The sequence below is a fragment of the Corvus moneduloides genome, chromosome 1 (genome assembly GCF_009650955.1).
Source record: "Corvus moneduloides isolate bCorMon1 chromosome 1, bCorMon1.pri, whole genome shotgun sequence".
Classification (NCBI taxonomy): domain Eukaryota; kingdom Metazoa; phylum Chordata; class Aves; order Passeriformes; family Corvidae; genus Corvus; species Corvus moneduloides.
The window spans coordinates 145535993-145562545 of record NC_045476.1 but is presented as its reverse complement, the minus strand read 5'-3'; the positions used below and the strand labels follow the sequence as shown (position 1 = coordinate 145562545).

The window sequence follows — 26553 nt, the reverse complement described above, 5'->3', positions numbered from 1 at the left end:
ATACAAAAACATCTTCAGACACAAGAAACTAGCATACTAAGTTTGACTTCATATTCTTTTGAAACCTCAAAAAAAAAAAGTAAAACCCCCAGACTTCTATATGTTATTAATACAGTATAAATATTTTACTTAGTGAAGGCAAACAATCTTGAGACGTGCTGTCTGCCCTTCACCAGTCCCTTGGTGATGACATTTAGACTGGGAAGAGCTTTTTTGGAGGCCATCTGGTGCAGTGCCTGTTTCAGGCTTGGCCAACTTACACCTCATCGTTTACAGCCTTGTCCAATTGAGTACTGGTTCTCCCAGTAGGATATTGCATGACCTCTTTGGACACCAAGAACTACTTTTATTTCCGTTTCAGAGGTGTGACAGCAATAAAAGAAAAATTGTATTTTTTCATTGCTAAATGGATTCTGCTGCCATAGCTGAACTCGTATCAGATGCTAAATTTCCAATTGTATACCTTCTCAGACTCCAAAAAGTACGGATTTTAATTCCAGGAGACCTTGTTCTGTACATTTAAAACTACCTGTTTAAACTGAAAATTATTTATGATACCACAAGGATTCAAGACATGAATATATTCCTAGACCACTAAAGAAAATCCTTCTTTATGGGATTCCTATTTCCGTATAAATGGAAATAGGGTAATTAAGTCTAGGAGTATGCACATTCTCCAGCAATAATAGTGAACACCTGAAACTGCTTATTTGATTGAAGATTTTAGAGCCTGAGGCTGAAAAACTAGTGCTCTGGGAAAAGTCAGGCTAAACCATCCTCATTGAAAAGCAGGACTTCTATACCAAATCTTAGTATTTCACCAAACAAGAAGCTATGCTATGTCCTTTCCTCTATATTTACAGACAAGCATATAAAATTGTTCAGCTGAACACATTATTTGTATTAGTATTTACTAGTTACTTTTTTATTACTCAGTACATAGTGCTATTACTATATAAAAAACCCTGAATGTCTTTCAAATTTTCAGTCAATATCATTCAACAGATCTTTACTCAAACATCACTAAAATATGTTAAAAAAAAAAAAAGCATTAATTCATTCCTAATGGCAGTTATTTATTGCACAGTCAGAAATTCTGATAGACAAACAGGCTTTGGTAGCAGGACTGAATATTTCCTGAAAACCAGAATTTCACTAACTTCACATACAAAGAGTCCAGCTGGTCTGTAAAAATAGTTGTACATGGAATTTTAACTTCTTAAAATGTGTTATAAGATGGAGTAAACCATAAGAGAAAAATAATTTAAAAACTTCACTTAAATAACAGTCATGGCATATGAGAAGACTGAAGATGATTGAATTGCAATAGAACTCCTTACTTTCTAACTATCACTTCTTTCCTCCTTCTTTGGACAAGTATAATCTTACAACTTCAAGGCTATGCAGTGTAAGTCTCTGACAGTGTGTCTATCTCAGAATATTATGATATGGAGCATTTTAATCCTTCTCACCATCAAGTGCACAGAAGACAAACAGATCAACCACTTGAATCGCTTGTATACAATGGGTTATTTAATAAAGACTCTACATAGAACATATGAAATATCCAAGCTTGTTTGCATGACTACACACAGATTTCTGTGAGTTTGTGTGAAACGTATGCACACACACTCACATCAAACGACTCAAAGAAACTCCAAGTAAATCTTAGAAATTGGGTTTGGGTTGTTGAAGTTCCTTTGTTTTGTTTGGGGGGTTTTTTGCTAGTTTTGGGGTTTTGGTTTTGTTTTGTTGTTTTTTTTGTGGTAGTGGTGGTGAGCCTTTTGGGTTCTGGGAGTTTATTAATTTGGTTGGTTGATTTGGTTGGGTTTTTTTATATAACTGCCAACTGGTATTTTATAATGTTTATTCAGTGAAGAAGAGCTTTCTGGCAGCACTGAACAGTTAAACTAGAGAAAACATGAAGTATTAAAAAACCAGATTTTCCCCCCTTACTGTCTTATTCTTATGTATCTATTTTTATTACCATGTTTGATACACTGTATTTTCAAAATATCTACTAATAACATCAAACTACTATGGATTGGGAATAACAAACTCTACAAAGTAGAATTTGTAGAGAAATTCCATTTGTGAATCTAAGCACGTAAAATAGTATCAAAGCAAGGCAACAGGCCATGGTATTAATTTATCTACCTATGATGTTATATACAGATTCCTTTAAGAAGTATGAGCCAAAGAGAGAGGTCCTGCACATTCACTTTTGCTTAAACAACGAAATTATGAACATAATATAAAAGATAGGTCTTCATGATAAAAAGAGCACATTGCAAAAAACCAAGATAATTTACTCAAGCTGAAGACCTGAACTGAGTTGTCTCATAAGAAAAAAACAGTGCAATACACAGTGGTTGACACCATTTCTAGCATGTCAGACTCTCACAATAATCACAAATGACCTAACTCATAACAGCTACAAATTAATATAAAAGCTCTGTCAGCTTTCCATTTGCAAGAATTTAATATATTTTATTATGCATTAATTGAAATGGACTACACACAGAGTGCAGAACTAATGACCTACTTTGTAACCTCCGTGTGGGACTCTCGCCATGGAGTTGTCTGCGTGGCAAATACGGTGAGGGATGGGGAAGTGGCAATGAAGAGACATCATGTGTTTGAAGTTTGTACCAGTGAGGTTCATCATCTAGTAATGCTGTCTCTAACTCAATAAGAATCTAAAAAAGAAAGAATGGTTAAAAATAGGAAAGCATTATGTGACAGAATATTTTTAAATAGATGTATTCATAAATTTTATTCTATTATTCTCTTCTTGCTAAGGACATGGTCTGAAGTTATATAAAAACCTTGCTTTAATATGAGAGAATCTCCTGTGCCTTTTACAATACTAAATATACCAAAAAATCCTTCACAAAACCTTTATTACCTTATGAGAACCTTTACAGCATTCAAATATCTCAAATTAATGAGCAACATTCCAAAGTTTTGGTAAAATACAGCTATGGATAATATGGATTTTAATGAACAATTAGAATTGAGAAACCACATTCATGCTGTTAGTAAAAGAGAAAAAACACAGAAAGAATCTCATATCAGGATTATGTGGTATGTGCAAGATCACTATTTGTTTACTACAAGTGAAAGAAAAAATAAAACAATTAAAAACAGTTTTGCTTTGCATAGTTAGTAATTTTTTCAAAAATACTGTATCTATATATGATTACGTGAGCAACTGTATTTCTATAGTAACTACCAATACTTGTATACCTCTCCTAAAAATTCACTTTCTTCCTCTCGAACTCGTGCTTGGTCCCAAAGAGTGATTTCTAACATTCGTTCTCTAAACTCTCTCCGATGAACTGGAGAATAAATAAATGTCTGATTCCACTTAGGTTCCAGTGTTTTCTTTACTGTTTTTGTTCTTCTTTTATTTTTATCACTGAAAAAAACAGTTAAATATTAAATATGTTCAAAACACCGTAATACTGCATTAAGTATGTAATGGAAAATAGGAAATCTTAAATCAGGAGTTCAGTTTGTAGGACCATGGGTACTACAATCTAAATCAGGAATTTTCCTTTATTATAAAGGTCAGCGCCTATATTGAGGATAATTCATACGTCCATATTAAAAGCCAAGGTTAGGTGATTTCAAGTTTATGTGCCAATTCCAATTTTAAGATGTTCCCCAAAAACCAGAAATGTTCTAATATGATTTTGGGTGTATTTTCTTTTATTTTGGAAACAGCATTTTATAAAGCAAAATGTACTTCCATAGATGGGATTTCCACAAGGCACAGTCTGACAGTAGAACATCTCTACAGACAACACTGAGCATAGCAAACACCTGCATTTCAAAAAAATGAGCCACCTGGTTCTCAAGCTTCCAGTCCTATAGCAGCTGACTCCAACTGCAGAGCAGGAAGGAGAAGCTGGCCCACGTGAAGGAATGGTCAGGGAGCTTGGGGCAGTGCAGGGTTTTCCTGACTAAGGGCTCCATATCCACCTGGGAAACCAGGAGCCCCAAAAATGAGTTACATGTTCTTTTCCAGCAACACTGGAAAAACAGTGTTCTCAAAAGCTTCCCAAATCCTTTGGTCACTCCAATGAACCACCCAGGTTGAAGGTGGACCTCCACTACAAGGTGAGGTCTCCATGCAAGGTTACCCTGGCAGCCTCGGGTCTGGCTCCAGGGTGTTATCGAAAGGAATGTATTTTGCAGAATATTTCTATTTGAAAGAATTAATATTTTATGATTGAAACAATTTTTGCTGGAAAACACCCACACTCCTCCTACTGAGAATACTGACAAGAGCCTCATAACAATGCTTATTTTAAACCTGCTGATTGCTGCATAATGCAGCTGCCATACTAATTTATGAGGATTTTTTAATAGGCAAGGCAGATACAGTCCATTCGTTAATACTTGCAACTGTAATAACGTCATTGTATTTCTGAACTGTTACTTGGAAGATGGATCAAAATATTACCTAAGAGGTAATATTTTTAGATACATTGTTTAAAAAAATAATTTCTAGAATACCACAGGTTTGTTTACCCTTGTGAACTGAAGTAAGTTACATTGTACAACACTTTTCAATTAAATTTCTGTAACCAAAGAGAATTCAGCATCTTTTTCTAATCAAATGCTCGACTTACTTAAGTGTATTTTACCTCTAGCGTGTTTCCTTCTACTACACAAGAAATATACTGTTGCTTACTTAGCTCTTAAATCTAAGGAAATGAAAATTTCCACATCAGAAAAACCCCACGATTCTATAAGACAAATTGCTGATCATAAACACATAAAATAACTAAAGAAAAAGTTCTGAATACTTCCCATAAATGAGAAAAAACATTATAGATTAATAAAATTCAATGTCAATGTATTTTTTAGTTATCACAATTTACATTGTAAAAACATTGTGAACACAGACAGTTTCATTAGACTTTTAATTTCTTATTAATCTCGAAAAAGCAGGCAAGATAATTTAAGCCAACCTGATTCTCAGTTTAGCACAGCTTCACCAGCTACAAACACACTACAGCAGTTTGAATAAACCAGAGATCTAAATCAACAGTTCAAATACTGGTGAGCCCAAGAAAATCTATCCAAAACCTTTTAATCATCAATGACACGGCAAATTAGGTAGTCGCAGAAAATCTTCATGTCAACATATGGTATACAATGAAAGTGGAAAAGCAATGTGTTCCAAAACACTAAATAGCTTTATTTCCTACTGAAGTCAAATGGTACTGGAGATAGTTAACATCTTCCCAGTTTAGCTATTAGGAAAAGCAAAGGAAGTAAAAATACGAGTTAAATCTATTCTACGGATTCAGCAATCCACTGATCTATTTGTTATTTTGAGTGACATTAAAGCTTTGAATTATTTGGTTGGTACATTATAAAATAGCGCTAAACATGCTCCCCTACTGACACAATCTGAGGAAATATCAATTTAAAAAATCAATTGGATAACACATTATCTCTTTTGCTGTTCTTCCCAACACCTAAATTAAAATGCAAAAAATCATGGACTAAAAAGTGAAGAAGCTGTTCCAGAATAGGGGTCCTAGTACAGTTTCATTTTCCCTAAGTGCACCATCCAGATTAATATGAGTTCTGTGCTTTAGGGGAAGTTTTCAAAGTGCAAATGGGAAATTTCAATTGAGACTGCTTCAGCCTTAACTCACTTATACTGTGATAAGAAATCTGTGGGTTTCAGATGCCAAACCTGTTGTTACTGCTTTATTGTATAAAGATAGGGCAAACCAAACTGCTGGACTCATCAGTCCAGAAATTTATGAACCCAGCTCTGTAGCATGTTATTTGCTCTAGAGAAGAATAACTGCCATATGAAATAAAGGCACTATAAAACACTACCAACATTCTTTGCAAATAACAGATCCCCATGCAAAGACATATGTTTACCTTTCCTTTTCTATTCAGTATTTTATAGTACAACCAGGGAAAGCAAGTTTGTGCTTAGTGTTCAAAGACATCTTGCTGTTACATAGCATGTTCAACACAAGAACCCACAACTTTAAGCTTTTTTCCATACAAGTACGACTGATAAACTCAGCTGTGCATGTCACCTGAGTATCAGACTAATTCAAATATTCCTTGCTTTGCATTCTCCCTACCTTCGGTCTGGAAGAAAATAAATTTTAACATAAGGATTCCTTGGCCTCCCATCTTCCCTTGAAGGAAGATCCTTTGCTCCCAGTATGGTCACTATTAACTGATGACCAACCTTGTCATACCACAGTTTTATCTGTAGGGAGAAAATATTAATTAGTGAACTCATTTCTACAATGAAGTAGTATATTAATCCTTAAAAACAATTTTGCTCATAAGCTTCTATTTATATTGGTTACTTAAACAGAAAATCTTATATTCTACTTTGAATTTATAACAAAGAATAAAAGTAAGTTAATATTGTAATAGCTTCAGTATGTACCAGGAGTTACTCTTTTTTTAAAACCCTGTACAGTAAGTACCTTACTTCACACTAATTGTTTTTCACATGGTGCTCTGGTTAGGATTATTCTCCCTTGTAGTGTATTGCTTGCATTACTAATGTATGGTACTCATACATTTCTGAGGAGTTTATGCACAATGAATTAATTAATTTTTCATCTCCTGTTGTGCAAAAGAGACTATAGGATAAACCCATAAATATTTCATATCTCTATATGTTTTTCAACATATATACACTTATTCTGAAATCATATAAGCCCTCCAGAAAGCAAGGCTCAGTAGTCCCACCCTCTTCATAGTCCAACTCACTAACAAGGTAAAAACCACTATTATTAATTTTTAGAATTATTAGTAACCAGTCTAAGGCTTTATTTGCTATCCTTTTCCACTACAGTCATTACAAGCTGCTATTTAGCTGTTTCAGTTTGAATTCTATGACTGCAAACACATCAGCCAAGAAAGGGATATACCTACTTCAGAGCAGTCACTGCAGAAGGGGGAAATGGGGCAGTTAGGACAAAACAAAGCCTTCCAAATAGCCAGGGAGCCATTACATGGTGGTAGCACTGCAATATCACTAACTACAGATTACTGAAGAGGCTCTCCTCATGAGGACTTTGCCTGAGACAGGACAAGCTAGGACATTTAAAGAAAACAGTGACCCTGCCTGAACTCAAGGGAATCAGAGAGGATAATGCCCAGCCTGCACACCAGGCAATACACCCTTAGGCATGAATATACCCTAGCTAAGGGAGACATAAACAGGAGAAGGTGCACTTTCTGCAGAAACCATCTCACATAATTTCAGAGACAGGGTTTCATCTGCCATCATAGCTCCTTATCTTCAACATTTCAGTCTCTTAAAGAAAGGTCCTCATGTAATTCTCAATACTTTTAACCCATAAAGAAGAGGCTGATTTAGGTCTCTGCCATTCCTAATACTTCACTAAGTGAGATTACACTAAGACATGCCAACTCAATTATTGGTGGCAGTGCACTTCCTCCTTCTCCACTGCTTCAGATCTGGCAATTCCTGTAGCCACCAACCAAATGTTTGAATGGATATTAAAAATGGGATACTTGTCCTCTATTATCCTGTCATTGGCCCTGCTACAGAATTTATAGGTTTCTGGTACTAATAGTTAAAGAGCTCTGTGGCTACTCATCTGTGTGTGAATTTTAGATGCTGTTCCTATATTCTTGCAAGCCAGGGGCTTTGACAGTACTTTTCCTACACCGAGAATTATCTGGACTTCTATCTAGCTCCATCCAGCTACGGATCAAAAGCAGAAAGCTTTGTGCCAACAGTACAGCTTTAATGACCTCTGAAGCGCAAGTCAACTTAAATGCTCTTTGACACTACATGTATCCACCCACAGGCTTTCTTGGGACTCCTCAAGCAAAACACAGACTTTGCTAATCCCACAACCCAAGGGGAATAGCACAGAAGAAAATCTTCTTCATTTGCTTTTTTTGGGGAAATTATGCTTGCTTAAGGAGAATGCAATATATTTGTGATACAGACACTATCACAAACTGTGACTGATGAACGTGAAATCATCTAGACACCAAAAATACAACCAGAATTATGTGTTCATATTCGAGCTAAATATTTCTTCACTATATTTGTTTCAGATTGAATTTTTACATGAAAACTTCAGTCAAAATATTTAGAAAATTACTTAAGCAGAAACTGAAATCATCTGACACCACTTCCTTGAGATGCTTTAACAACCGTAGCTTGGAAAAAGAGCTCAAAATTTGCATGGACTTATACCTTCTACTTTTCTCTTGATGTTCTGAAAAAGATAATTGGAAAAACTTGTACATACTGGGCATATTTTCCCTGTAATTCCCTTTAATTTGTCTTGTTACAGGAGAAGTCAGGAGTCAGAATTAAGACCAGAAAGCTTTCTCTCTCCTGTGTTCACACTGCTAGCACTCCAATACACAGCACAGGTACTTGTAACCCAAGCAGTCACTTGACTAGGATGAAAGGAGAAGAATGGAAGAAACTGTGGGAGAATGGTCAAAGAAGCCCATAGAGGGAAGAATGGGATTGCATTCTCATGGGATTAGAAGAAGGAAGAAAGGACAAATAAAAAATTGCTTCATAATTACTGTGAAAGTAAAATATAAAGGATACTTCTTGGTGAAACGAAGAATGGAACCACTAATATCAGGGACCAGAGATTAACAGAGAGGCAAAAATAGACTGAATGAGAGAAATGGTATGAAGCAACAAAAGAAATATCCATGCTAACTGGCACAAAATATGTTGAAAGACAGACTGGGGTGAACAAAAATCTGACAAGACTTTTTTTACACACACTTTTAAAAGCTTAGAACATCTAAGAAACTTCAACAAAGAAATCCTGATCTAAATGAAGGAAAAGGAAAGATAAACTAACAACACATAAAAAACTACAGAAAAAAAAACTACTACAGAAAAAATTAGGCTGGCTGATGCTAATGGGGAGGCTAACACCTGTAAAAACCTTCTTGAGTACGACTTGGTCCATCTAGATTACTTAGGATATAGGCACCTAAAATTCACTTACTTTCTGAAGATCTTCCCACTTTGCATTGAAGTCCTGGAGACTAATTAGCCACACACATGCTCATATACTTTCCATTCCTGGGCTCTTTCACTATTCAGACAGGCACTTATTGCTTTATTAAACTTCTGCTGTGATCTACATTCAGGCAAACAGGCACCTAAATTCAATGCCTCCTGATACTGTGTGATGGTCTGTTATTCACAGAGGGGTGCATCTGCTGCACTCCTTGAGACAGGCTTCCAGGTAGGAATAACTGCCACACAGAGTGCAGGAAACAGGAACTCTTCTGCACTCAGATGACTGAAGGAAAGAGAGATGAAGGTGTGGCCCCAGTTTCATTCTTTCTGGTTTTTAACCAGCAGTGGTTTAATACAAGAGCAATACTCATTTGGGGTATCACGTCTGGAACCTGCTATGCTAAACGTAAGCATGCTTTGACAACACCACACACTTACATCCAGCCAAACAGCATCTCAGCTTCAGATGAGACTTTGTACTCCAGAGAAGAAAGGCACGTGGAAGAGCATGATGATAAAGGCACTCTTTTCATACACAGATTCAACCTCTTCAGTCTAAACAGTATTTAAACAGCACAGGTCCTGTTTCTGGAATAAGCTTCCTACACAGACAACAATACATAAAAGCTGACTGCTGGTGTTGCATTCTGGCAAGTGAGGATGCAGGTATCTAGTATATCTAGTTAGTATTCCTGTTTCACAGAATCACAGGATGGGTAAGGTTGGTCCTCTGTAGCCTCAGCAGAAGGTGCCTCCCTCTGGAGAATCAACTCACCCTCGGGAGTAGCCTAAGTTTCAAATAGAGTTAATGGGCTTTGCTGTCTTTTATTTGAGTTGATCACTCACTGCAAGTATTGAGGTACTTAGACTTTTCCTTCAGCTGTACTAGTGAAAGCTCTTCCTCAAGGCACCTCAAACTTATTTGAAGTTAATATAAGTTATATTAATTAAGGACATAAATTCAGTTTACTTAGATTTCACCTTTTTTCTACTAGATCTCATCTTCACTAAAAGTTTTAGAGCACTGACTGAGGTCAGAGTTCCGGAAAAGAAGTAATCATGTATTAGAACCCCTACTCTAACACACATGCAAAAGGGAATCAGTTAAGAAAATCTAGATAATAGAATTGTTGCACTTCATATACTCCTGTCTCATAAATGTTTGACTGTTTGCTCAACTACGCAAGTCTAATGTGGTTTTATGTACACCACATACAGGCAAAACATATCTTCAGTCATAACTTAGATTTAAAAAAAGAATATTTGAAGTTTTAAATTCTATGCAACAGTTTTTCCTTTGTTATATAAGGGTTACTTCATGAATCTCATGAAAAAGGGATAAAACTTGTGCCTCTGGGAGAGACCATCTGCCCTATAGCTTAATTTTTACCACCACAACCTATTCAAATATCACTGGCTTTTAGAAACAGCTGGCCAGGCATTTTTTTCTTCTGTTGCTCATTGTAAATTTTCATGTAACCTACATAGATGTTTGTTATGTTTATTATTATTTAAAAATTAGATACTACTTTTCATTCTCACATTATTCTGAAAAAAGAAATACACCAGTAGGATCTGTTGTTTGAAAAAAAACCCTCAGTTTATTTTTAAAAATTACTTGCAGTAATCATTTTATTGAATTTAAGCTTATGTAGATGCTGAAACTGCCCTGAGGTGATGAGATCTTTGACATAGCTGAGGTAAGTTTTGGATGGTTTTAAACATAACTCTAAAGAATCCTGAGTACTGAGGGCTGCTAAATCAAACTACTATTGCTTTCTGCTTCATCTGCTGTCTGATATGCCTGAACAACTGCAAGAAAAGGCTGTCAAATGGAAAAGCTTGTAGGATATAAAGGCCAGAAAATTATAGAAGTATTTAGGCTTCCCTAATCTAGATTTCTTTTTTCTTTTAGTGGTTTTACCTTGTATATGTATTAAAGCCAAAAGGATGGCTGAAATTTTTGAAGTTAGAAAAAACCCAGAGGCAACTCTGGCTCAAAAGAAGGCTTTGCCAAGTAAACGAGATACTGCGTAGAAAACACAAATTTAAGAACAGATTTTTCCCTACAAAGATTCATAAAACATCACTCTTAAAGTTAGAAAATTACTGGTATGCTAAACTGAATCTCAAAGTTCAGGAAATAAAGATGCACTTTTACAAGTACTGTAAAATTAGTAAAAGCTCAGAAGGGCTTTCGATAGGAAAAAAAAGAAAGAAACTGAGTGTTTTTCTTCCCCATAAAATAATGATGATTCTATGAAATCATCCAGTGAGCTAGAAGATTAATGGAACGACATGGAGAGAAGTGTGGGAGAGGAGCTTTTGCCAGAAAGGATCACTTTCAGACTAACAAGCAAAGACGATGCAAGTAAGAAAAAAGATGTGCATTTCCTGTTGAGAGCAATGAAACAAATAAGCATAAACAGAATGTTTGGAGATCCTCATTCTTCTAAGGAGTTCTACAGAGACAGCTATACCACAGCCCACAATGAAATCTATACTTCTGGACAGCCATAAAAAGCAGCTCAGAGCTCTGATTTAGTGAATTTGTCATGCCAAAAAGGTAACCAGAGCTCTGCACTGCTGCTGGACTGCTCCTAATACCCTTGTTTGAAGACCACTGGAGAATTCATCTTCTTTCTGCAGCCTGCATGGCAAATATATCTAACATTAATCTTTACCATCACTACTAAAAGTGGGCACATGGATGACGTTTTGTCTCAGACTAGTTGTAAAGATTTTGTCAAGGTCATAATTTCGAGTTCTTCAGGAACTCTTGTCAAAAGTCTTATGTTTAGCTTTGACTGTTACTAGGCTCTGCAAAAAAAATTGTTAGAGAGGTCCACAAAGACTCCACAGGCACTGACTGTGTAGAGAAAAAACTGGGGCTAAAGACAATCCTTATCTACAATATAACAAATAATCCATCCAGAGGGTGAGCGAGTAAGCCTTGAACACTTTCACTTCTTGTTAGATATTTTCTAACAAACATGACACTTCTTTTCTCAAATGACTACCATAATCATTTGAGCAAGGTGGTTTTTTTTCATTAGCGGATATTAGTCTAAGTAGAACAGACAAATTTTATGTCTATTTCTTTATTTTGCATAATGTGATTAAGGAACTACTACATGTTATTTCTACATTACAGTATTTCATGAAACATGCAGGTTTCAGGCAGAGATTTCTTTTTTAAATTGAACAATCAAATCCCATATAATTTTTACTTTATTTATCACCTATATAAAAAGAAAATAAATATTAAAAAACTACTTATGTCATACATAATATTTACCTCCATGAACTACTAATGACTTGTGATTGTACCCCTCTGATTTCATTATCATGAGCAGAACCCAACTTTCTTAATCATGCAAAAGGATGTTTTAAATTTTTCATTAAAAGCCGGTTTATGTCAATAGCACATAATATATTAACTCTAAAGCATACAATCAAGACATTATTTTATAATCTCTTTTTTTCTCTAGAATTTTTAAATTTTTAATTTATATTTAAGCAGTTGTAAGGAATACTTTCGAGAATACTATGTTGTGAGAAAGAATGTACTTTATCAAATGAGTCATATTTGATGTCTTATTTACAGTCTTATTTAGATTTTTTTTATAAATATATGACCTTTTTACATATAAATATAAATATAAATATAAATATAAGATCTCTTTTCCATTTCATAATGGAATTCAGTCATCTCTTTCTGATCACTTAGATCATCCTTTACATCTTCATCAATTGATCAAACAACAGAAACATTTATAAAGCTGCTACATAAAAGATTAACATCTTAAAATATCATAAAGATATTTTGTTAGAAAATCAGGTAATATTCTAGTTGCAAAAAGAAAATGAAAAACATGCAGCAAAGCAAGATAAGCATTGTAACATATTAGTAAAACCTACTTTTGCATTAATCTATAGTACCTTAGGAGCTTCCTAATGAAAAGGCAAACAACTTGTACCTAAACAGAGTATCAAAGCTAAAGAAATTCAATAAGACAACAGGAGAATTCATTTTTTATTCAAATAGAGTTTTGATTATTTTTATGTACTTAAAAATGCAAGAACCAAGTTTCATACACAAGAAATTTGTTTATTTAAACAAGGTACAAATTTTTTGCCCATCTTCTACTCAAGGCGCTACTATTATGTGGAAAATGCAAAAGAAGTTTAAGTAATGATAATGAATGATTTAAAGAGACATTCATCTTTATATAATAAACTCAAGCACAGAATTATTTATGGCTTAAACAATACACAAATTTTGTATGTGGGATGCATAGCCATCGTCACTATTGAAACCTGTATAAGTTTAATACTGGGCAGACAGCAAACAAAAACTAGTTGTCTCTTTAAATTTTTATTTAATATTTTAACCCCCATGCAGAATTTTACAAGCTGCTCACAAGATGACATGACAGTTGTTAATATGGTTTAAAGCAACACACTCAAAATATGGGAAAACGGACTACAATGTAACGTTTTCCTACTATGCATTTTCCATAACAAACAAAAGAAAAACCCACAACTTTACTTTCTGTCAGGCAGACGAAGTCTTTACCTGAACCCTAGGAACAAAAGGCGTTGTTCTTCTACTAAGGCTTTGGCTCTGGTAAGCAAAATTAAAGAAAAAGCAATAAAACAAAACCAAAAAAGACAACACGCTGGAAACTAAAAGACCAAAAGTAAAAACAAAGACACATAACTATTACTTTAAACACAGCTTTACACCAACAACATATTTATCTAACACAAAGAATTTTAATGCAATGCATAAATTAAATCTGCAAATCTGTTTCCAAATCATATCAAAACCCTGTGATGGAAATTCTTGCCTTAGGGAAGTCAACAGGAATTTTACCACTGATTCCCCAGGAGCAAGGATTTCTCTTGGCAAGTCTATAGACAACATTTACAATAGATTTAGAAATAACATGTAACAAAAAGAACAGGTAGGCAAAGTGTGATTTAAAAGTGGGGTTGGAAACATAAGGTTGATTGTCTCTTTCAGGGAAATTGTACGTGCATATTCAGAGAGAAACAAGTACAATTCACACACTGACAGCTTTGGTTACTTAGGAAAGTGAGTAAAATAAAAGGTTTTCTCTTTTTTGCAACTTTAAGAGTCATGTCTATGAAAAGTCTTCCTAAATAGTTTGAAAACAATTAAAAGAAAGTTAGTGCTGTTTGGTGTTAGCATTACATGGGGGAAGGCACAATCTATGTATTTCAATTCTCTAGCAATCGTGACAGAAATGACATATGGTATACACAGAAAGACCTTGCATGAAATGCGATCTAGAGCATTTAGCAAACTGCATATATAGATGCATTTATAACATATTTTTGTGCTGTAACATTTTAGACCACATACAACCTCATGGCCTGAAGTGGCTACATCAAGACTACATTGAGTACAGGCAAAACAAATTCCTGGACTAGCTGCAGATTCCAAGCAACCACTCTCCACCTTCAGCATAGGGCAACAGCAAATGGAGTGGCACAGAATTGGTACAGAGTATGGGGAATGGACAGAAAAAGGAGCATGTGTTGATACCTCAGAGGACCAGTGAGGGGGACAGCAGGAGCATGGAGTAGGTCACAAAAATCACAGCCATCTGACAGATTGGAATCTCCTTCACCTCTGCTCAGTTTTCCTGAGATTATTGATCTAATTCAAAATGATAGGAATAAGCTACTACTCAATATTCACTTCCATTAGAAATGAAGCCAAAGCATGGGAATAGGCACAGTGATGATGCTTCTGCCACCCTCCTTACTTATTTGGCATGCACAGATGCTGGAGAAATCTGTTCCATAAAATGTGTGAAGTAATCTATTCTTACATCAAAGCAAGAAGGTACATAAGAAAATCTGACAGTCTGGATCACAGGTTTTGTCTGATGTGCTCCCCGTGTCCTGAAAGGTGCAGCAGCTGCACTCTACCTGCCACTCTGCACGGGCAGAACTGCAGAGCCCAGTGTTAGGGTGTCAGAATGTGATCTACTCACAATAAAAGTAGATCTTCAGCTTGCTTCTGCTCAATTTTACAGGGGAAAAATAAATTATCACAGGATATTGCAATCCTAAGAGGGACAGAATCTCTCCCACCATGCACCAAGGGTCCTCACCTGTCATATTCTGCCTTGGAAATGGAGGAAAATCAACACATTGTGTGCACTACCTAGAACTTTCCATGTTAGAGCAACAGCAATTTAATTGTATAGAGGTATAAAGGGGAGGAAGAAAAGGAAAAAGAACATGTGAAAGGGGGAGGGGAAGCATGTGTCGTACTTGATTTCACCCCCTCAATGTGCTGACATATAGGCCCTTCATAATGTACAATAAAGGCTTTCTAGTATGCTGCATATATGACAACTATAATTAATACAACTGTATTTTCATTGCTTTATAAACTGAATGTGTACGGCAAATCTACTGAAGTGGTTCTGTGGTTCAAGTGTACTGGGAAATAGATTAGTTTTATAAATGGTATCGCTTCTCTGTTAGAAGTTCCACCAGTACAAAAATTAAATACTGTGATTTTATACTTGTATGCATTTACATGGTCTTATAGTTATGTTATTATTCCTTAAACCTAACTATTGGAAAAGCATTTCAAGTTATACTTTTCATGCAGTATTGAAAAAGTAGCCAAAATGCAGTAATGAAGCTAAGAGCACCAGCATACAAAGAATACTTTTGACTTTTTCAAAATTGTATTAAAGGAAAAACAACTCAGTGAAAAAACACAGAAACAGGAACTAGACAAGCAAATAACAAAAAACCTATAATTGCAATAACAGTCAGATACTCCCCAGAAAGAACAACATGAATAAAAAATGCCATAAAATAATGTGCAGAGAATACAGATAAATTTTATGCCTTAGTAAGTTATAACACACAATAGTTTACTGTAGTTGCACATAATTTGTTCAATTAAATATGTACTTGGGCAGAATAATTATTAATGTAAAGAAGATTTCCTGTCTGTGTGAGAGGGTTTACTTTGTGGTCAATCCTATTAGTCAGCTCTAGACTGACACTGTTAACCTCCACAGAAGAAAACAGTTGCACAGACCAATGCCAATACAGAGGAAAACTCAAGGGACAAAGAAAGACATCCCTGAATACTAGAGAGGAATCACTGCAGCTAAACTGGCCAAAACCATACCAAACATAAAGAAATAGGTTCCAAAATACTATTAATATATGAAAATCCTTTAAGGATCTAGAGCACTGTCTGAGTAAGCCTACATTCAAGTATTCATTCAAATACTTCAGACCTCCCCCTGAACTGTTGTACTCCACTTCTGCTCACAACTCTTGTATTTCACTGCCTTTAATTTCACAGTAACCACAGCTGCACTAACAGCAACCCTTCAGGACTACATGCTACTGTCCAAAGGCACAGAAGATATGGAAAACACTTCCAAAACCTTGCCTTTCATCTGTTCCTTCAGATTCATCACACCTGTCTGACCTCAGCCACCATCACTCAGAAGGTCATTGACCCACCACTTCCACAAAGAACAGCAACCTGTCCTCATTTACTGCCAGGGTTCTATAGTTATTCTCCTGCCTAGGCACTCACCATAAAGAGCACATTCACAACTGCATTCAGAATTTAGTACTTCCTTTCATTTCCACCTTACTCAGCTATTTTGAATGAACATGTGATCCATCAACTGTTCTGTTAGAAAAGAGCTGATTAAAACATGAAAAACCAAAATATTGAAGCACTTTCATTTTGTAGCATTCAGACTAAAATATTTTTTTTAACTTGAGGAGATTTTTAAAATTCAGTTTTACCTTATTACTTTACCTTTGCTAAAGGTGCAAAATTAGAAAATCTCATAGTTCATTCTAATTTTTCACGTCTCCAACTTTAAAACCAGGATTTTTTCACTAAGTCTTCCAAAGTTTCAAAACTTTTTAAAATTGTAAAATGATAAACCCAAATATTAAAAAGTGAAAGAAAAGCTATTAATCATACTACCTTCTAGAACATAAACCCCCAAATTTGATGTCACAAAATTTTTAATTTTTCAAAACTATCTTAAAATATCAGATCAAAAAGAAACTACATCGATTTTTTGTGAAAATACTGTTCCTGTAGAATACGTCAATTCTCATAAAGTCCTCTATTTATAAAAATGCATACTAGCCTATAAATTGCCATGTGCCCAGTTAGATTCCATGTTGCTCTTGCAAGCAAAAAGTATAGCACTTGTCTTCCAAAGTCTTGACCCAACAGCAGCAGGAGCTGGGTTGTGCCCTTAACATGATTAACATGGAATACAGCTATTGCCAATGTTTCTTTAGCTGGGCAGATAAGATAGCCATCCAAACTTTCGAAATGTCTACTAATCTTACATGGCTACATTTCAGTTTTAGAGAGTTACAGAGTATTTCTGACTTCCCTTTCACTCAGCAAAAGCTTTGCGTTCTCTGATAGATATCAGCTGCTCTCTGAGGGAAACACAGATAATATGTAATAGGGAGTACTGAATGTAATTGCAAACAGTGCATAAGGAAGTACCAAAAACAAATATGAAAGATTTTCTAATTTCTCTTAACATTATTTGGTTTCCTTAGATGGGAAGAAACTTTTTAGAATAGGCGTTTATATATTGAAACATTTAAAAAATAAATAAAAATAGGAATTATGCCTTCTTGAGTTAAATGCTGAATTTATATGCCATTCTCAGAAATAAAACCTTTGGTTTTCTGTTATTCTCAATAAATTAGAATATACCTCAAAATTTCCCAATACGATGATTATATACCTCAAACTTCAGTATCCTATCAAACCACTAAATCAAAAAATGTACTGACTTCACTAAAACATCCTAATCTTGAACTCACGAAGATTTTAATCTGAAACTGAGAAAGTGGGAAAGTCAGTTCTATGTGGTTCCTGTTTGGACAATTATTCCATAGTGTATGTGCACTGGTCATCTGAGCAGCTAACTCTGAATCTGACATTTCATGCTGGGAGCAAGGCACCACAACTTTTTGACAGCCGAATCTTTTATGAAGTTTAGACAAAAGAAACTTCTTTCTTCCCTGTCTCCACTATCAATATTTTTTACTGTCTTGTAAACAAGAGGGTTGTTAGAAACTTTGGTCTGTGTATTCTGACAGTTCATGTTCCCTTGTCACTGTATTTTTGCAAAGTACTCTGCACTCTACAGTCAAGATTTTTAGTTTTCCATTTATCCAAAGGATTGAATCTTTCAAAATAGTTAAGTACAACAGCTACAGAAAATAAAAAATTATATATTGTAAATGGTTGGTCTGATGAGCAAACAAATAATGTCTCATGCACTGCAAAATGGAGCCAACATGGCCACTGAAGAGACAAAAATATTCTTTCTCTCCTCTATCAATACCATGAACCATTTCTGTGAGACCTAGAAAGTCTGCTTGGATTTTATGCATATTTTTATGGTATATTCAACATATACAACTTGGAAGTAACATGAAAGTGACATTTCCAAACTTGTTTAACACCAGTTTTGCACTGTTTCCATTCCATTTGCCTTTCCTTTCCAATATGTCAGGCCACAACTGAGCACTTTTGAAAAATCACACTTTGGAATTGTAAACAACATGGAAAGGTGCACAAAACCCAACTTCTTCAGTTTATTACAAAAAAAAGTACCCTTTAAAAGAAAACATTCACGTAATGAACTTTCTTCTCAATGAGAGTGGAGAACAAAACTGAGTAACACTTGTGCAAATACAACATGAGTAAAATATCAGAGGGATATCTGGGGAAGTTATATATGAAAGTTAGTGCATAAGAAATAAGCAACAGTAACCTCCAAGCACACAGGTAATAAAATCTACCAACTCTACACATAAGTGCGACAGTTGAAAAAATGTTTACACTCAATAGCACAAACATGACTGGAGGCCAAGATTAGACCTTTCTGAAAATTTGATTCTACCAGTTTAGCTTACCAGATAAATATACATGGATATACCAAATTCAACTTCTATAAAATCTCCAAACGCTAGTAAAATGGAATACCATTATGAAACTCTGGTCCTGCCTAGACTGAGATGTATAGCATTAAACAAAAAACATAGCTAGTTTAACAAGAAATTTCTGTTAGAGGTAGCTAGCACAATAGTAAGGGCTGTATATGCTGCAAAAAGGACAATATTAATATCAATGAAATGTTTACATACTGAAAGTTGTCCAGACAAGAACTGTGGAACATCCCTTAACATGCCAGGACTCATAGGAGAAGTCACTGAAATAGAAGGTCGGTCCATTTTTTGAGATTCAAATGAACTAGAACCTGTAATTATAAACAAAAATATGTTATAAATAGTAGCAGTTATGCATATTTTACAACATTCTTTAAACAAAAATTGTAGAAATATAACCAAACATGCAGTAAAATTGTGATAAGTATCACATTTTTTAATCTATTTAAAATTACCAAATAATGATACTCAATCTTTTGGTGATCAAATGTAATCAAAAGCTTTTATTTATAGAATGGAAAATAGTTTATTCAGATATTTCTGACTGTAATTATGTCAGTAAGTTGAAGGCCCAAAAATAAACACTTTACTGTGGTCAAATGAATTCAGTCTTCTGACTTATTATCTTGTACAATCAGACTAATTTTTAATTAGACTTTTACAAAAATATCAAGATGCATGTTATGGTTTTTTTGCATTTTGTTTCAAATCTACAAGGTCTGAAAATGGTCAGAGGACAAGTTTTGACATACAAAACATAGAGCAAAAGTGAAGTATTTTTATAAATACAAAAGACAATCTACATCTCTATCACATCCCACAAAACATAAAATGAATTTTAAGAATTGGCCAATGAGTAAAAAGTCATTGAAAGAGTTTTTCATATTATTATAATCAAGCTTATGTCATTTCATTTATTCATGGCTTTTATTATAATAGAGTTATAAAACAATGATAAAAAATAACTCCAGGCTGGAATCCATCTTATCAGATCTAAGCCAAAGAACAAGTTATTTTTCCCTACAAGAAATATGTGTTTAGTCAATTTAAGTAGCACTGAATGGCTCTAATAAAGTAAGAGTATTCTGAGTTCAAAGTAGCTATCACTCAGGCTGTAAACAAAGAACATTTCTTTTCCATTTTTAGTTTATATGATGCAATTGAAATGCAAAGCAAGAAAGCAGGAAATTAAAAATTGCTATTAATGTCTTATATATTAGTTAGAATTATACTTTCTTCAATCAAAACTCATCTAAGCTTATAACCAATGTCGAATCTAAACCACAATATCCTGACTTTTGATAGCTTATTATTAAACAAAGGTAGATAGATAATACAGTAAGATGACATACTGAGACAAATATAGACAAAGAGACAAGAGCTATACTGACTGCAGAGGACATTTTTCATTCTATTTGTGCTTACATAAAAGAGAGAGAAGATTTTCCTACCCCACAATTGAAACTTACTGGACTCCAGCTGTGCATGTGTGCTGTCGGGTATTCTGGGAATGTCCCTGAAATCAGCAAAATTAAGACAGGCTGATCCTTTATCTAACAAGCATATTTAAGTTTCAGTTACACTATAACACTTCCCAATCCACCATGGAATGCCTCAGGAAAGGTGTATGATCTGCTGGCTGTCTTCAGCCACTGGAACGATTATCTATTATCCAGTATAAATAACTTCAGCTTCAAATTAAATCCTACAGAACAGATTTGGTGGACGTAGGAGACAGGCTGCACAGTCACAAATAAAATAATTCAGTAAATAAAAGAACAATCTCAGAGTTAATGGTAGACTAAAACTGTGAGTAGTAGATTTTATGATGACATTATACATTAATTAAATTTACTGGACCCTCACTCAAACATACTCAGCTGCCAATAATGGCTATCCCAGTACATTCTTTACTGTCCTTGTACCACAAATTTAATCAATCATACCTTTTCCATAACCAAATAAAATGTATAAGTTCATTTGGTAAAATTGCATACTTTCATATACAGGACATGTTGCAACACCTGCATTAAATTGTGTGCAAAGCCACGTAGTTTAAAAGCACTCAAACACATCCCCCCAAGCAAAGGAATATGTTCTTCCTCTGAGGGGCAAACATTACTGCATGCTAATAAAGACTATCAATATGCTAATAAACAATTTCAGAGGCATTTGAGCAAAACCAAGCAAGATGAAGAGCTTCAGTTCTGAGTCACAGCAGGACCAATAATTAAAATCATGCTGTGTGTTTCAGTGCAGTTGCTTTCTCCAAGGCCACAGCCAGTCCTGAGGGGTGGCGATGGTGAGGGGAGGCTGCACCATGCTGGGCCCAGCCGGCCCCTTGGGTGCCTCTGTGAGAACACATTTAATAAAGGGTAAAACAATTGTGCAGCAGCCGTGAGAGAAAACAATGAGAAAAAAAAAGCTATGAGAAAAGCATCGTTGCAGACAGCAAGGCCAGGGAACAAGGTGGAGCAGAAGGACTGGCTGCAACTCCCTTTCCCCACACCATGGAGTGCTTGGTGGAGAGAGAGGCAGAAAAACCAGGAAAAAAGGAGTGAATTTGAACCTAAAGGAGGCTTCAGTTTTGGTTTTATTTCTCACTATCCTATTATTTTATTAATTCCTAACAAATTAATCTCCCTCAAGTTTGTTTTGCCCATGATGGTAACTGATGAGTGGCCCATGAGCTTTTTCATCTTATTTCTTCCCCCAGTTCTGCTGAGGAGGGAAATGGAGAGAGCAAGTCTCTGGTGCTCAGTCAAGATCAACCCACCAAAAGGTAAATGAAAAGGAAAGGGAAATTATAAATGTTTCAGTGATATCCACTGTCTCATACAATGAAAGAGTCAGTTATGATATATAAATAACTTAACTATTTTCTTTAGAAAAGCTTTTCCAGAATACCTTTAGTATACCTCTTCCAAACATTTTTCAAGACTCGCTAGAAAGACAGCTTTACTAAGAAGACTGAGGAATCTTTCCAAGTGAGTTGACACACAGTATCCAATAATTTAAACAAATCAGAAGGCATGCAGCTGCTCTAAGTGCCCACTACAGATAAGGAAAAATCTCTGCTGTTAGTACCGAAAACTTGTGAGAAACTCACAAGTACTATTGAAGAAGCAAATATTTAATTTTTTATATTTGACATGTAGAGAATTTATAACAGGAACCAATATTCGCCTAGTAATTTACTCAGAAATACACTCTTGAGCTTAACTCATAAATTCAAAAAATTTCTTCTACCACATGCATCTGAAAAGAAAACCTTGAAAACATATTTATGTATATATAGATATAAAATATAAATCATTCTGAACAGAGTGAATAAGAGTTTTCTATAGATAGCTGAAAAAAAAACTTGAGAGCTGTGAACATTATCATTTATGCTCCTAAAGCATACAGATCCCTGTATTTCATGGTAATGTGAATGGTATTTCTTACAAGGAACTGTCATTGAGATAAACAGATGGAGGAGAAGTAAAATTAGTTTTATAATGACTCTTTGCATAATACGTTCCACTGCAAACAGGTTGCATAGAGTAATTATTAAAACACAGTGGGTTATTTCTTCCAAATTCAAAGTAGATGAAACCATGAAAATAACACTCATTTTAAGTTTTCTATTTCTGAGAATTAGAAAGCAGAAGATAGGTAAGTTCTTCTGTACAACAGAAAACCAGCTCACACTGATTAGTAACTTGGCCATCAATTTTTATTTTAAGATGGAAAAAGTGGTAAACTGCATGACAAACTGGCATGTTTCATGTTGTTGGGTTTTTTTAGAATGGCTTTCAATTTTTGGGGTTTTTTAGAATGGCTTTCAATTTTATCTGCCTTGTCAGCTTAGCTTGTCATCTTCAGTCTTCATAGCAGATAGCCTATAATAAAAACTAATAACTGTGTTTACTGGAATTTGGTTTTGTACTCAGAATATCAGGATGTGACAACATATTCTCAGCTAAGTTAATTGCCAGTAACTGAAGATTTCTTGCACGATTTAAAGCGTTGCCATGAAACCATCAAGAAATTCTCCTTATAAGTAATAAGATTTAACTCAATGCAAAAGTGAAATCCTTCAACTGGGCATCAATAATTCTAATTAAAATAAATATCACTTCTGATATCTGGTAAATAAGAACTTTTTAAGATTTTACATACACTGAAACTTTATTTCCCAGAGCTGAACACGATCCTATGAAGTTACGTTGCCTTGCACAAGCGTAGGGCATTAATTTATATTGTCCATTTGATTAGGAACTGAAGTCTTCTAAACTGAGAAAAGTAATACAGTCTTTCCAGTTCATCAGCTCTACCCTCATGAAAAACATTTCTGACATTATGCTGTTCATATCAAACTCCCAAGAGTCACACACACCTAACAAGAATCTAAAACCTACCAATTTGTAGGAAGTATTCATCACTGGGACTCTTTTACATCTACTGCAAAAAGACAATGGGAATCAAATACACTGAACAACTCTTTTATCACTGATCTAGCTCAGTTCTTCAGACTACAAGGTAAGCAGGTAATGCAGAAGGCGGCATCTTGAGAGTCCACATGACTGTTTAAGGAATTATAGATGAGCTGCTCTAGTGACAGCAACATAACAGAAGACGTGATGATAAGGAAGCTGAGCAACAGACAGCAAATATAAAAGCACAAGAAATAATACAGGAGATTTTACACAATGAAGAGAATGCAGAAAGATTAAAAAATGGGTATTTTCAAGATGTGAGCTGTTCCTTGAAACTTTTGCTATAAACTTCTATTTGAGAGATACTATGAAAGATTTGTGTATGAAATTAATTTGAGACCTCCTTTTCTGAGACAAGTAATGTAGTCTGTCCCATAGCATTGCTATTATAACCACACCTTCAAGTTATGCAAAGGTTTTTAATGATAGGACAGATGATAGAGTCTTTACCCTAAAGAGGTTGCAATTCCATACGTATGCAGGAGATGAATTCTCATCTCACTGACAAGATAAAGCAGTTTTTGTTATTATCAAGTTTGTTTAAAATTGTAATAGCAAATTAAGTTCCTACACATTAAGTTCCTGATGTGTCCAACACAGTACTCCTATTATAGCTGAAACTGTACCAGTTGTCCCCACTGAAATGACAATCTCATATTATATGGTTCTAGACTTTTTCAGTACTTCTTAATTTTTAATCATGTTTTCTTATATTATGGTAAAGTGCATCTTATACAAAATAAAGGGAAAAATATATTTATTAAAATGTGATTATAGAATTCTAAAACAGTCCAGATTGGAAGGGCTCTTGAAAGATCATTTGGTCCAACCTAACATGGAAAAGGGGAACCTAAATCATATTACTTATCACCCTGTCCAGTTGTGTCCTGCACATCACAGTAAATTCTGGGAGGAAAAAAGAAAATTCTTAACAACTGTAAGCATCTTCAAAATCAGTGATAAGCATTCCCCTCTTCACAACCCTGATGTGACCAGATATGGAACTTCCAATGGAGAATTTAAAACGTGATGCATATGACTTTAGGGTGTAGGAACTTGGAAAAAAAAGAAAAGATGAAGGGGAAGTACTCACAGTCTAATACAATGGAGCAACAATTGCTATGCAAGAAAAAATTACGTTTAGACACTGAGAAGTAGATTTCAAGATTAATAAAAATAGACAATGTGCAGCACTGAAGAAAAGGTCTCTCACAGTTCTAACTATTCATTCAGATATGTCCGGTGTTAGATAACAAACAATAATTTAAATGATTCCATAGATGAAGATGATGTGAATGTGGATTTGAGACTTTCCACAGCATATTGATTTTTTCATTAGCATATTATATTTCACACAAAATTTTACATTACAGGCTCTTAGTAAATAAGAGTTCATCATCAGTTCATAGACCAAATATGATTTTACAATTTTATGTATGTATTAAAAAAAAAGGGAATGGAGAAATAAAAATCAGCAGTCAAGAATTACAACAACAAAGAGTATAAACACAGTTTCAGAGCCAATATAGGCTGGCTCACCAATTGAAAAGCCAGAGAAGGGAACCTATTTTTAACCATAATAGCAGATGATGCTTGAGACTCTGAGAATACAGGATTTCACACCAGCTTTTTTTACTCACTGGCATGATCTATCATTCTAGCTACACTTTAGGTTTACAGAATTTTGCATAAGATTATGCTGTTTACAATGTTTATAGATGTTTGATATACTCCATCCTAAAAGTGAAATTTAGCAACACTTTTATCATATTTAATGCAAAAAATTCATTAAATTACTTACCCTATTGGTCTTGAAACTACAAGCTCTACTTGTGGCTCAGGTTTGGATTCTAAAATGATGTTATACACCTCCTCAAAGGTGGCTCCTTGTAGTAGCCTTCCATTCCATTCTAATACTTCATCACCTGTAAGTTAAGTAATAACACCCTGCTTAGGAAGTCTGCTGTGGACGCCACTTACAATGACAATTTAAGCCATTCTACTGTCAGTTTTTTGGATTGTGAAACCTGTGTTGTAGAACAAATTTGGAGACCTTAGTGCAGGAAAATCCTGAGTATTAAAGGTTTTCTGCAGGTCAGCTTCAAATATGTAAAGTTCTGAGAAGCAATATCATCAGCAGGATCCCTACTGAGTTAGATGCTGCTCTTACTCTCTTTGGCAGCTGTGGCTTACAGAAATCCCAACATGCTCTTTAGAAAATTTATACCTTTAAAACATCATATCTCATCAACTTACTGTTTTGAAGACCCATGTACTTTTACAAGTTTAGTATTTAAAGTTCAGATATTTCTTATGTTAATAATTAATATTTCTTGAACATTCTCAAATCCAGCAATCTGTGGTTTGCATTTTGGAATAGAAGCAGCTTCCTAGACAAGGTGATTCTGTTCATACATTTGTAATAGCTTGGTTTTCTCCAAATAATGCCACAAAATATAGACCACAAAATTACTAGGAAGGACATCAATGGAATATTGAGTATAAAAATGAGCAAAAATGTTAAAATATTTTTTGAACAACATGACAATATATATTTCACAAAAGCAACCATCTAGTAACAGGGTCAGATTGAATTCTGAAGTATTTCATCACATATATTTAACATAATTTCACATGTAATTAAAGTCTCTCACTTGTTATCACCGTCAGGAAAGCAACTCAGCAGTATAGATCTATAGTAGATACATACCTGGTCTAAGGTGCCCCACTGTATCAGCTAAGCTTCCTTTTTTAACTTTGGTGATAAATGCGCAGAGTCGACCTGATTCAGTCATCTTTCCTCCTACTACCTGTTTCAAAGAGGAAGTATTTTCATAGTATGAAAATTACTTTAAATTATTTAAATGTACTGGCAATAGAAAGAAGAATTCAGCTTTTTCCTTGGGTTTTATGTAGCCCAGGTAACACATACACACTTGAAAAAAACACCACAGAAATTTGGCTATGACAGGTTATTTTTGTAGCTATTCTGGCAATTTGTACAATTGA

At 34.8% G+C, this 26553-nt stretch overlaps 1 protein-coding gene across 49 annotated transcripts in view; it reads right to left on the bottom strand.

Annotated features, from left to right (window-relative positions):
- The window catches only part of RIMS2 (regulating synaptic membrane exocytosis 2), a 467470-nt gene that overhangs the window by 195505 nt on the left and 245412 nt on the right, over positions 1-26553 (bottom strand). For 26 of the 49 annotated variants that reach the window (XM_032131106.1, XM_032130832.1, XM_032131204.1 and 23 more), the window contains 7 exons: positions 26255-26354; positions 25346-25469; positions 20533-20579; positions 19262-19374; positions 6129-6259; positions 3250-3421; positions 2546-2699 (listed from right to left, as the gene is read on the bottom strand). In XM_032131106.1, the coding sequence (XP_031986997.1) occupies positions 2546-2699; positions 3250-3421; positions 6129-6259; positions 19262-19374; positions 20533-20579; positions 25346-25469; positions 26255-26354 (841 nt within the window). Of the gene's footprint in view, positions 1-2545; positions 2700-3249; positions 3422-6128; positions 6260-13622; positions 13671-19261; positions 19375-20532; positions 20580-25345; positions 25470-26254; positions 26355-26553 lie in introns of all 49 variants that reach the window. The other 23 variants (XM_032131090.1, XM_032131097.1, XM_032130815.1 and 20 more) reach the window with 1 other exon arrangement.